This window comes from Trachurus japonicus, chromosome 18 (genome assembly GCF_045865225.1).
Source record: "Trachurus japonicus isolate A0001 chromosome 18, Traja_1.0".
Taxonomy (NCBI): domain Eukaryota; kingdom Metazoa; phylum Chordata; class Actinopteri; order Carangiformes; family Carangidae; genus Trachurus; species Trachurus japonicus.
This window is the reverse complement of record NC_140924.1, coordinates 22008405-22022391: the sequence shown is the minus strand read 5'-3', so window position 1 is coordinate 22022391 and position 13987 is coordinate 22008405. Positions and strand designations below refer to the sequence as shown.

The window sequence follows — 13987 nt, the reverse complement described above, 5'->3', positions numbered from 1 at the left end:
TAATGTTTCAAAATTAAAAAAAGAAGTTGTTGCTGAAAGCTGATTATAAACTGAGTTACTTCTGTAACCCCAGTCCTATGTTTTGTTTAGTTGTAGTTGAAGTATTGTTCAACATTGTTTCTTACTGTTTTCTCTCCACTGTGTGTAATTACAGCATGACAACCACACAATAGTGTTGGTAACCTGCAAGTGTTTCAGTTCCCACAAACACACGCACACACTGGATCTCACAATACCCTACAGCAAAAATGAGGATACAAGGACAGCCTGAGGGTGCAAGGAGGCGTCTGGATTTAAATGCAGTTGGGGGGATCAGGAGTGTGGAGGTCATCCGGGGTCGTGCAGGATATGGCTTTACTATTTCAGGACAGCGGCCATGTCTGTTGAGTGGCATCCTGGAAGGAAGTCCTGCTGACCTGGTAGGACTCAAACAAGGGGATCGCATCATGGCAATCAATGGGACTGATGTGTCCACTGCTCTACATGAGGCTGTTGTGCAGTTGATTGGCAGCTGCAAAGGACCGCTGGGGATGGTGGTGCATGCTGATGGGAGAATAATGGGGAACCCCATCCTTAATGACGCAAAATTTGGCAATGGCCCGAAGAGTGGCATTTTCCAAAAGGTCGGGGTTCTTCGCACCATCTCTGATGACTCCAACAACTCCTCCTTCAACTCTGGTCATGCTGTTGCCAACAAACTGAGGCCGGTATCAGAGCCTGACATGTCGCAGTGGTCGCAACAGTGGAGTGTTTTATCTGAGCAACCAAAGGAGGAAACGTCCAGGGTGGGGGACACAGACTCTGTTTTTACAGACGCCGAAGAAGTCAACCCAGACTGGAGTATTTTAAACGTGACCTTGGTGGTTGGCTACTTGAGCTCCACAGAGCTGATTTTGAACACTACAGGGCCAGAGGAGGACTGTTTAAAAGCTATCAGGGAGCGAATACGACAGTTGGGAACCGAGCAGGACACACATACTCTGGTGATGATGAAGATTATGTTCGACTGCGTCCGCCTCTGTGATGACACTGGGGCCGTTTTGGCAGCTTTTCCTACTGAGAACCTCGTCTTAGGGGCCGTATGTGCTGAAGACCCGCGGTTCTTCTGCCTGGTCACTACGGCACATATAGTAGATGGCCAGGTACCAGATGATGGTCCTTTGCGGGCCTCCTGCCACGTTTTCTTTATCGATCCAGATTTGGGAAATCATGATGACCACAAAGCGATAGCCGGACGCTTTGGCTTTGATTGCACTCCTGATCCAGATGCTTTGGGCTGTCTGGAGTTCCCTCAGATTCCCCCAGATGTCCTTCACTTTGTCACAGTCCTGTACAGTGACATGGGAGAGGCTGTAGAGAAGCTCAGAGTAAAACTAGACATGGAAGCTCAGCAGCAAGCCAAAGAGAATGGTAGCACTGGGAAACAAGGAAGCGCCAGCAGCAACGGGGACAGTGGAATTGGAAATGCGTCCCCCCCTGAGGAGAGAGCGGACAGGGATTTCCCTTCTGCAATCCGACCCCACCCAGGGGCCCACCTCCCCAGCTGTCCGTGGGATTATCCTCCGTCTGAAGACCTCACCCCAATAAACCTCTCTGAGAACGGCCATAAACTTAATCCAGAGAACAGTGCCAGCACACATTCCCTTTCAGAGTCACTACCTGGTCCTGATTCACTAACCAGTTTTTATGGGGGTCCCCCACCCAGACTCGAGTTCCAATTTAAGCCACCGCCACCTCCCCTGCCGTTGGGTAAAAAACCTAACTTTTTCGGAGACCCTCTCAGAGCTAGCCAAAAGTGGTTTTCCAAGCAAAAGTGGCCTAAAGCCCTGAACGGTGATCTAGAGGCTCAGGTGACATTCACCAACAACTGGTCCTCCAATGGTAGCCTCAGCTCCAGCACAAATAACCTCCCTCCGCCTATGAGCCAGATTCCCACAGACAGGTACCAGCCAGCAGAAGTCATGATGCCTCCCCGGGAGGAATGGACCAAAAGGTTTCTTGAACAGAGAGAGAAACAGCGCAAGGATGGTACAACCAAAAATGTGAGTAAGACAGCTTTCTTACACTTTAATGCTTAAAGTTGCAGGATTTAAAAATGACACTTTTGAGAGGCTCTCTGGTCTGAATTACTGGCTCCCAAATAATCCATCACAATAAAACATTATCTACCAACCAGTTATGTCTACAGATTGTTACAAGTTCACCAAAGAGAGCTGCTTTTCTTCATTTTATTGAGGCTTTAATAGGTTAAAAAACTCCATAATATGCAGATATTAGAGGAAAAGCCTCAGTGTCAACTCAGGTTGATATTTATCTAATACTGTAGGATTTAAAAAAAACTGATGAACCTTGTTTTTTCTCATATAACCTGCTGTATCCTTGCAGATAATTTCTCAGCCACGTGGTGAAGAGAAAACCTTGTACATTCAAAGTGACAATAAATAGTTCCATTGTAAGCACAGTCCCACTGAGGCGAGAGCATCTGTTTCTGTACTTCATTCATGTTTAACACAGCGACACAGGAAGTATTAAATGGTCACGGGGAGTTGAGTTTCCAGACATTTGGGGGCAGGGGGGGTGTATGTTTTTGGTGGCACCTAAAATGAGATACAATACTACTATTTCAACAGTCAATTGGTGCTGAGTGTGAATTGAACTCGGAAAACACCTGTTGTAGCTCAATGATGTCATTGTCACAAACGTGTGGATATGGTTTTGTGTGTGGGTGTGTGTTGCTTTCCGCATTGTCCACAAGATGTCCCTGTGTTGCCATGTAGCCCCGGAAACCAGCCTTTCTCAGGAAGGCAGCGATGTGAATGCAGTATCTTTGAATTTGTGACTTTCTCTCAGCCACACAAATGGCTCCAGTTAACTGGCATATAGGGAAAAATAGTTTTGTAAAGGGTTAGATGTAAAATTCAAGGCAACCATTATGTCCGTATGCTTTTTAAACTGCCATTCCCATCAGTTGCTGCAGTTTGACAAATTATTTACTTAAGCAAAGTATTTTCCTGTGTTTATAAATCAGATCTGGATCGTGTCTTTGCCCCTGAGCTTGCATTAGATCAGAACGAAAGACAATCATGCACAGGAAGCCTGGCAAATTACAGGGTAGAGCCCATGTCATGCAGTGGTAATTATCTGCAATTCTTAAACTCCTGTTCAAGCGTTAGACACAGCCTATGCAATTATAAGAATACGGATAGCTTGTTAAAATGTATTGTCATTTCTTAAGTGATAGGCAAGCAGAGCTGATTTCCAGTGGTGATTATTGACAGACTGTGAATAAGTGTGTCTATCTTGGTAATTAGGAAACAGGGTAGTTGTGCAGGTTAACCTTTATGTGACCAGTTTGCCATTATACATAAATATAGAATATTTAATGGGCAAATCTGGTAGAAATTCTGACATTTTCAGCCTTTTCTCACCTCTCATACCTCATGCTCACTTCTCTTTTTGCTAATGTCACATTTACATTTTCTCTCCATCCATCATGTTTGATTATACGCAATTATAATGACAATAAAGTTAAATTCAGTTCAGTTGATTTAAAATTCATCACAGTAACTTGGAGCTATTGATGTGCAATATGCTAACCTCAAAACTGCTGTCTAGAATGCAATTATCGAAGGAAACAGTATTGACAAGCTGTCAGTTGTATCGATCTTTGTGTCTTTGCTTATCCATCCCGCCTTTGTTTTTGACAGGGCTCCAGGTTTTGGGGTATGGGTGTTGCTCGTGCCTCGAAACGGCGCTCTTCCAAACGTCTCAGCCTGGCACGATCGCTGGATGACCTTGAGGTATGAAATATATATTCGTTTTTTAACTTCAAAGATTTAGCCTTTTGTTCTAAAATGATAGACAGTGTCACAGTTTGTGTGAAGTGCACCGCTTTTTTTTCCCCACATGGGAAATCCTCAGCAGTTTCAATTTCATTTCAGTATTTATTTATTTATTTTAATTCACGGTCTGACAGTCTTATGTAATTCCCATTCTGTTGGGCTTGTATTTGCAGAAAAGTTGGTCAACCTCACTAATGTGGACATTAAGGTGAACCATCCCCCCCTTTCTCACTCTGCTCCACTTTGAGCTCTTTTTTAACCTTTCATTTCCGTTGCCTTGAACTCTGCATTTGCTGCTAAACTTGTGGAAGGGGCGGCTCACAGAGTGGTCTTTGTGCGCGGCCAGAGGCATGGCCCTGTTTGTTTGGCCTCGCTAATGAGCACTGCTGCACGACTGAATATCGTGCCCACATTCTCTCATATTAATGTCGCTGTGGAACTCTTTCTCCGATGGCCTCCGCATGCATGCATTACTCATGCACACTGATTCACATTCATAAAAAACACGCACACTGTTCCTTCGGCTTATAATTGCTTCTGAATGCACAAGAGAAGACACAAAAACAAACCCCCAAAAAATGGCATACTGTATATCCACGCATTAGTCACACACAGACACACCCGCAGACCACACATTGTAATCAAAGAGGCATGCCACCAATCTCCTCCTCAGGATTTTCCCAACACACACACACAAAACAGTGCTGTTGTTAAAAAAGCTCGCCAGTTCTGAGCAGGTCTGTCCCAGATATATAGTCTAAGGATTTAAAGATGGCTATAAAAGGTTACAACAGCTGCAGACGTTCTGCTTGCAAACCACAACTTCTGTGTCTTGTTGATTTACTGTAATCACTAAGACCACGCTATGCTCAGGTCCTTTTATAAAAACATTACAAATACTAAATATTCTTCTTCTGAGTGGTCAAATTGGAGGAGGTTTGCACTTTTAGGTTGTGACTTATGATGTTACAATGTATTTTTTGCTTTGCTTCTGAGCTCCAAGTTGGCTGATGTATGGAGACTCCCTCACTGTGTGTTTTTGTTGGTGTTTTGTTGGTGTTTCATATTCAGTTGCTATGGCTATGGCCTCCTTGCAGTCGCTAATTATGTTGCATCTGTCAAGAGTCAAACTAATTTTGAGCTTACCGTCATCGCTGACAACTGATACACTTGTTTTCCAGGGGTTTGTTATCAGATATTTATCCCTGTTCTTTGTTCAATTTCGAAGTACAGAGAACTGGGTAGCCTCGGGCTACTGTAATCAGATTTCTATTTTACACTTAGAAGGTGGAACTATTTTTCCATGGAACAAAACAGCATTGGCTTGATGGAGAGCTGGATGTTTTCACACTTATAGTATTGTACCGAGTTCACCTTCTCACCTGTAATACCAGTCCTTCACCTCTGTTATGTGGCTGCTTTGGTAATAAGAGATGGCCTATAACCCTAAGTGCCAGTAATGTCAAAAATACTTTCCTTTTGTGTGGTAGCATCATGGGTAATATGATTTCTGCACATAATCCACCTCTGACATGCCGATGGTAGAGTAAGTGGGTAAAGGACTGACTTTGGTTTGCTTTATGTAGAATACCTTGTGGGGGTCCATATAATGATAGTTTGTGTTCAATTAAACAACAAGACTTGGATTTTGATGCTGGAATTATTTAGTTATGAATGTCAGACATTTACATTGTGCAGATTTGACTGCTGGACTGCTTTGTCTCTCCCAGCAAAGCTAAGAAAGTCTGAATTTAGCAAGCTGGATTAATGCTTCCTGCTAAAGGTAAATCACTGCATTTCTTTGGTTTACATAAGATACTTTTTGTTGCCAAAAAGAAGAACATTTAATAATCTCTTGTGAGGGAAAGATCCGTTTTTGTCAAAACAGTGGTAGGAATGTATTTACATTTATAAAATTGAATATATTTACTGCTGTGCAAACAGAGGTGTTCTTTTGTTTGCTTCGTTCACAGCCATATTGACTGCAGTTGTCAAAGGAGTGAATTTCCCTCTGTCCAAAAGTCTGCAAGTGGTCCAAGATTTTGTACCCTTGGATGTTTGGTAAAATTTGTATGACTGTATAATCCCTAAGGCAAGTTATAGATGTTTCCAATTAGTGCTGCAAGTGGTACTGGAGTTTTTGAGGCGAATTTGAGGATTTAAAAAAAAAGTTAACAGCAGAAAAGCTAGCTACCCATAACATAAAACAAACATTTTTGATTTTCTTCAGTTAAAAGATACTACCTCAGATATGTCCTTACCAAACGATGTACTGCCAACACTGTTTTTAAATCACTACAGACATCTCTTCAGAGTTTCCATGCTGTAATTTGGTGTTATTAAATGGACAATTTATCGACCGGGCCCTACTTATTCAAGGACAGCAGCATCCAACAAAAGTTTCTTATGGTTGCATCCAACTCAAAGTTATTCAGACGGCCTCGAACAAGGCAACGGTATTTAAGCCGTCTACTTTTTCAGGCGGGTCGTCGTGGGCCTATACATTCTGAGACATTACACCATAGGGAATGCTTTATGGCTGTCAACGGCAATTAGATCCTCACCTCGCACTTGGCCCGGGGGCTCTCATTTCAAGGGCTTCACCCTGAGTTCATGGTCAGGTATCAGATAGCGCACCCCTGCCACAGCAAACCAAAGCCCATCCATTGGCATTACCTATGATGTCCTTACTAAATGCAGGGGTTTATAGTTGGAGAATCAGTTGTGTTTACTGTTAGAAGCAACATCGACACAAGCTTCAATACTGGAATCTATAACATCATCATGTATCAGGTAAGTAGAGCATGGGAGATATTCTCTGTTGAATTCTCTGCTCCACTTCAGAGGGAATAGAGATATAGAGTGATCAACCTATCAATCTAAACTGTTGACCTTGACTGTTTGAAGTGCAGGTACAGACTTGAAGGGGTTTTGAAGTGTTTGATTTCTGCTGCACTTCCTAACTCGTGTGTCCTTTCGAAGGATGTCATTGAAGGACTCTTCTCATGGCAAGTGTAGCATGAAAAAATGCGATAAGCTCTCAGTCGGTGCACACATCTGGACTCACAAGGACACTGTGAGACTATTTTGGAGTTCACCATCAGCGCTCGGGGGTCAGACCCTTGCGGATAACCCCTGGATCGTGGCCTCGCTACATGTTGCGGATGAGCCCAGAACAATTTGGACGCGTGAGGCCGTGTTGCTTTTTCCATGGTCGGCGGTGTGCGTCACAGTGGCTTGCAGAGGAATGAGCAAATGATGCTTGTTATTTTTCTTCACATTACAAAGGCTCTGACACGTAGCTTTCGCAACCCACGCACCCAAGTCAGAATAGCATACATATAATCTCGTGCTTTTGGACATGCTTCGATTGTATGTGTGTGCCTTTCTGGCTCAGCAGTGGGAGAAACTGCTTTATAATTCTTGCTGATTCGTTTTCTCTCCGCATCTTGTGATGGGGAAGTGTTTTGATGTATGCTGAGCGTTTTGTTGTCAGATCCTCTTATGTTTGGGCATGTTGAAGAATGTGCAGCTTTGGCACCTCCATGAGCCATACTGAAAATGCCCCCACATCCCAGAGCTCCACCGCTATGAGCCGATTTCTTCTTCATCGTCACAGACTCCTTGATTTTTTTTAGCTCCAAACAGATGCTTTGCCGCCCGTGATGCTTTGCAGATGACGGCGTGTTCAACTTTACAGCGATGACACCATTTGCCGGCTGCTGTGCCTTGTCTTCTGATGTGTTGCTGCATGTGAAAACATCTGTTATTGTGACCTGTGAGTTTATTATGCACACTGTTTTATTCAGGCGTACTCCCGGCGCCTGCTGGGAAATTTGGGGCACCTTTTTTTTCTTTTTTTTTGCTCCATCAGTGTGAAGTTTCTCCTTTTAGGTGTGGAGACATTAGCAGCTCTTGTTTGCACGCCTGTGGGTAATAGATCTATCCTGTGGGCGTAGCAGAAACCAAGAGAAGGCATGAAGACACAGAGACGGGGAGGGAGGTAAACAGAGAGGGAAAGAGGTGGAATTTACAGCAACGAGAGAGAGAGAGGAGGGGGTAGAGGGAGAGAGAGAGAGCAGCAGAGAGAAAGAGAGAGAGAGAGAGGAACCGGCAGCAAAGGAAGAGAGAGGGAGCTTTTGAACTCCCAGTAGCTGTCAGGATTTTCGGCTCTCTTCCACGCTCTCTCCTCCCCCGTTGAGCTCTGTCTCTCTTCACTGCAAACATTGACTCGCACACGCACCGCGGAGCTCCAGCGGATGGACTCGTTCACACACACCAGGTGTGTGGAGCAGCGCTGAAGAGAAAGCCAAACGCACGCACGCAGTGCCATACATGGAGCAAACTTTAACTCTCAACTCAGTAAGTCTTTTTAAGTCTTCCTCATTTTGTCCGTCTCCGCCGCTCTTCTCTCTGCTGATGCCATCTTCATCTCTCACACTGGTGGTATCCTCCCCTGCCACCGTTAACTTTTCCTTCTTTGGGCTCTTTGTAGCTCCTGTTGTAGCCTTTTGAGCGGCATACAGTGGTTAGCTTGTGTGGTCTGTCAGTGGAATGTTTTGAGCAGTGCCAGCCGAATCCTCATGTGCTTTATGGTACACACAGCGCCGCTGTCTACTGCAAAATGTGCTCTAACATCACATATCGGGATGCATGCTGACTTTAAATTAGACGATATGTTAAAAAGGGTTTTTATGAAGTGACCCAGGATTATTCTTGAAAAACTGTATGGGGCCTTTGAATGAAGCGCGCCCTGTTGCGCTCGCCCTGAGAAGTGACCCCCTTTTTTTTTTGGCAAGTCAGTTGGTGCCATTGGAAGAAGTGAGATTCAGTGCGAGAGAAGCAGATGAGAGGTCGTTGTTGTTGGACAGAATCAAATCCTCAGTGAACGTACACTAGCGCTGTGTGTTTGAGGTCGTCGTGTTACAGCGGTGGTTCAGTCTGAACTTGAAATGGTTGCCTGTGGGTTTACCTCGCCACTACTGGCATTGTGCAGGCATGTCCCTGCTCTGATTCACCATCATTATTCACTCATCTCCAGAGCAAGCTTAAGAAAATATGTGTGTGTGTGTGTGTTTTTTTTGTGTGAGGACTATGATGCAAATTAAACATACATAAGCAACTATCAAGTGGCGTTATGATGATTAATATTGTGTTTTGGTGTCATTTGCTAAATTTAGATGGCATGCCTCATTATATACATTTCTCTCGCTATTTTTGATGTGGGTGCTATAACTTGAGAGAATGTGTTCCTGTGGATCAGCAGCAGACGCAGGCGAACACGAAGCACTTTTATCTCACTGACATCACATGGCCGGTTCTGGAGTGTGGGTGGACAGTTGCGCTCACGAAATGTGTCCTTAGGCTAGCATTATAGGATGCAAAGACTAAGCAGCCTGACATTTTCTAAATGTCTCTCCACGATGATTCCTTCTCTTCTTTCCTTCCTCCTGCAAGAGTTTTTTTTTATTGCAAATTACATAGACTCCTCTCTCCAAACCCACTAACTGGAAAAACAGTACATTAACACAACAAAGCTTGAGTAGAAGTTATTTAGCTGTCCAGCTGCTGCTGCTCCGCGTATGAATATGCAACAGCCAATAACCAGATGACCAGATGTGGCTGTGGTTTGCTGAGTTTGCTATTTGACCAAGCTGTAACCACGGAAAATACCCGCTGCCTCTCCATCTCTGGACCGAGACTTCGCTGCAGCTCCGCTCTCACACCAACGCCATGACATCATCTATCGACATTCATGATTATGATATATCTTTTCAGCTAACCGCAGAGCTCCTCAACATCCCCCTGTTGATTGGCTATAGGAAAAGCTGTCAGAACCAGGATGTCTATGGATGTGATACACAACCCCTGGAAATGATTCATTCCACACTCACTGTTTACCTTCCTCAAACATACTATTATTAAATGTCTCTGCTTCACTGAAGGGGAATCTGCTGCCAAGGGTGTGGAGGTTACTCAACGAGGAATGGCTTCAGAACTGCCAAAGTCTTTTATCACCTTCACTGGTAACAGTTCAGACTTGTCTCCGATACATGGGCTGCTCGTCTTTCGTACTGTTTACCTCACACACCTGTAGTTCAGACAACGCCGGGGTTACGCTTGCTTCATGGCTGAGACGCCAAGAGAGAGAAGACAAGGCTGTCTTGTTTTAACTGGAGGGGATTGCAGGAAGGCTTCGGGAAGCTGAATGCAACCGGTATCGTTTTGGCCTTGTGTTGGCAAAAGATGCTGCGAAATCAGGCCAAGGTCTTGTCTGTTTCGCACTGTGGAAATCATAAACATGGATTATTGGGGGCAGCCAAGTTACTCTCCCTGTGATGTTGTGAGGGATTGGCTTGGCAGTCTACTTTGACAACGTAAACACTAACTTTCCCTGATGAGGTATTTTCATAAACATCTTCATCCTGTCGTCAACATAAATAAACATGATATTTATGCTTATATGGCGCCGTTATTGCACGATATCCTTGCTTCAGGTTGAGTCAAAGGCCATATATTGTTCGTGTTTTGTCCTGCCCCATGTGTCATGCTGTTTCCCAAGGTAGTAAATGAAAATGTTGCCCTGAGATGCAAATTATGTAGTACAAATGAATGAATGGCATATTGTGAAATATACTGTATGCTTAGGAAAAGGGGGGGACCGGCACTGTCATTTACATGTGACAGAGATGAATAAAACAAGCTTTTCCCAGGAAGGGTGTGTGTGTTCACAAGGCATCACACCATTTTTGAGTCCCCAACTGCTTTTTTTTCCACCTCTGTGAACATTGCCATGAGCTCGTTATCTTGCCAAATGCCAGTAGTGACTCAGTGCCACCCTTAAGTTTGGTTTAACTTGCCACCTCAGGTTTTGTGCATGACCAAGATGATTACAAAACTTACTTGCACGGAAAGTAAAGGATTGTGTCCGTTGCTTGTCACTGGCAGCGTATGGCCTTGTACATTCCCCAAAAGGGCAGATATTCATTCATATCCTGACCTTATCATTACCCAACAAATGCACCCAAAGCACCCAAGACTTTTCAAAACAGCGTGCGCTAAGCTTTCATGTAGCTCGGTGGAAAACCTGGGGGGGGACTCACAGGGCTAATTATAAGTGTCAGGTTTCAGGTTGGAAAGTCCATTTCTGGTGTTTTTTATGGACGAGGAGAGCAGTCAGAGGGTGTGGTGGCATCTTATGTGGTTTACCCACCTAAAGCCCTCCAGGCTCATGTGAGCGCAGCCTTTTCTCTATGACAATAAATTGAGATGGGAGGGGTCGTGGTCACTGTTTCTAGTTTCTTTCTCTGAAGTTGTTCTATTTTCGAGGGGGTTCAGCTGTGCCTTACAAATCAAATGTATTTTTGTATTGTTTGTTACTTAGTTTGTGTAGTGTTTTCCCAAAACCACCCTGTCATTGATCAAGCCACTATTCCCCTTTAGTCACTCACAAAGGGAGTTAAAGTTAGGCTTCCTTACACAGACATGAGTAGTAGTGAGCAGTGAGTTCAAAATATGTGAGCTGACGGGTTCAGGCAGAGTTAAAATCTGTTGATATCAGAATTCATATTGGGTAAGACAAAATCTGATATTGGTGAAAGCACCACATTCATGACCCTGGGAGAAGTAGGGCAGCAAAGGGAAAAGGGTAAACATATCCACTCAGATGAATGCTAGCACACCCTGTCAGGTTTTTTATCAGCAACAAGTGGCTAACAGACACGCGCGCGCAGGAATGCACAAATCATAGTAATGCCACTTTAATCTAGACAAGAGCAGGCCTGCACCCATCTGCTGCGGCTAACCAGTCGGAGTTTTGGGAACAGGCAGTAGATTACTGCTGATCAGAGGGGATTAAGAGATGAAATGCACTGTGACGATGACGATGGCCTCTGTTTGCATGCAAATCACTCATGTCTTTAAAGATACTGAGAGCAACTCATTTGTTTACCGAGAGGATTACATTTTAAAAGCCGCCTCGACACAAGTCTGGTCTATTTACACGGCTCACGATCCGGGGCCAGACGTGCATCCACCTAGCGTGATTTATTTTAACGTCTGAGGTGGGATCTTGATCAACATAAAAACCCTTTTTATAAGATTAGTTTTTTTTTTAATTAAGCTCTTCAGAGATCAACATAATTAAATCACAACTAAAATGTTGGCTTCCCACTCCAGTGCCTAAGTGTAGTCTCATCTGTACACAAACACACAACATGATGAATTTCACATCCGAAACTCTTGCCTGCCAAAACACATTTTCTAATTTCTTCTTTTAGTTAGGGTCAGGGTTTCGGTAAAGGACCTGCCAGTCAGGTGAGACAATAATTGTGACAAAGACATTCAAAGGATGGTTTTTCTTCCCCGCCTTCCAGTTTGTGTGTTTGTGAAATCAAACCCTTACATGGCTTAATTTTTTAGGGAAGTTTTTTTTTACTGTTCAGTTGTGTTACATGGATTTCAACACCACTGCATCTAATCTAATATTCAAATCCAGGATAAGCTGTGTGTGAAGGTAAGAGCTGAATCATTTCAAGATTGAAACTGACATTGAGTATTTTATTTCTCAGGCTTTTGTGAGAAATATTTCCCTATACTTTCCTAATGGAGAGTGACGGAGGTGAACTATTAGGATGTTCTGTACAAGTTATGAAAAATACATTTTTTTTGTCTGAAGGGACTCAATATAGAGTTTCACAGCTTGAGATCTATAGACATAATACACATGCCAAAACCCAGACGGATGCTAATTGTGCTCATGTTGTTTACCATTCCTGATCTGTTAGCATCTCATAAGCATGCTGACCTCATCAGATCCTTGCTAACGCGATAGAGTATCTGGCAGTTTTGTGGTGACAAACAAGATTTCCCATAGTTAAAACACTGAACTTCACTTTTTTATTAACCCGACAACGATCATACACAAGGTTGTCTCTTGTCTCCACTTAGATATTGTCAGAGGAGTTTTATAATTCTCTAAATCAGTCCGACTCCCTCTCTCTCTCCCGCACTCCTTGCTTGGTTGGGAAATAAATGTCTCTTCCCTCTTATCAGTCGCCGCACCCTCTCCCTCCCTCCCTCAAAAGGAAGTTGCAAGGCTCTTTCTTGATGTTATTTTCAGGGAATAGTTTGTCGTCTGCGGCAGATAGCAGGTCCAGATTATTTTCCGTCTTCGGTCAAGATTGCCTGATGGAGAACTTGACATGCAATTAGTTAGGTCTTATGACAAGCTGTGCGTATTGTCACTGCACAGTCTGTCTTAGAAAAAAGTTTCCCAAATTGATTAAATCATGTGGAGGCTCATGAGCTCATGTGAAGCCTTTTTACTTCGTGGCAACGGACTCCAGAGTTCCGCAGCAAGCAGCTGAAAAATGCTTTTCCTCGAGGCATTTTGTCTGAAAAGTCCCAACATGCTTTGCTCTTGTTGTCTGTTTCTAGCCGTGCTCACCTGGCTGCAGTGAACGCTCTGCCTCAGGGGTGTCAAAGGGCAAAAGAAGAGCTGAAGGGCTGAGCCAAACTCTTTTCTTTGTCCTGTGATTTTGTGATCACAGTTATGGGTGACTCAGCTCAGCGCCGCAAATAGCCTCTAATTACTGCATAGTAGATTTTTATCTGCGCAGGAAGGTGAACACGTTCTGCCTGTGGTAGTGCATACAATGTGATTATCTGCATAGCGCAGTGTTTTACATGAATACCATTTTACACTCCCAAGAATATCAAACTGTGACTTTGTGAAGTCACTGCCAATTCAGATTTGGGAAGCATAGTCAATCTTCTCCCGAGAGTTAACTTGTTATTAGATATTTCTGAGATGCTCCTGGAGCTGTATCAACGCTGCCTACAATTAGTTTTCACACAGCTCCTCCATTTATTTGATGCTTTGCATTGTGGGACGGTAAAGTCCGTCAAAAGCGCTTCACACGCTCACCCAGAAGAGAGGTGAAATTGATTATTGGCACAGTCTTTTTCCCCTTTTCTTTGTGAATGCAATGTGTACACAAAATTAAAGGGATAGTTCACCCAAACTTCAAATTTCACTCATTATCTACTCACCCTCATGTCAACTAAGGGCTGGGAGAAGTTTCAGAGTCCTCCGTGCCTTCTCTGAGTTACAGCGGGGCTCCGTGCAGCACTGCATGTCCATA

At 43.8% G+C, this 13987-nt stretch overlaps 1 protein-coding gene across 1 annotated transcript in view; it reads left to right on the top strand.

Moving 5' to 3' along the window:
- rgs12a (regulator of G protein signaling 12a) overlaps positions 1–13987 on the top strand; it is a 40193-nt gene that overhangs the window by 1161 nt on the left and 25045 nt on the right. Inside the window, exons 2-3 of the mRNA XM_085806293.1 lie at positions 155–2042; positions 3708–3800. Coding sequence (XP_085662419.1) covers positions 249–2042; positions 3708–3800 — 1887 coding nt within the window. The 5' untranslated portion in view covers positions 155–248. The remainder of the gene's footprint in view (positions 1–154; positions 2043–3707; positions 3801–13987) is intronic.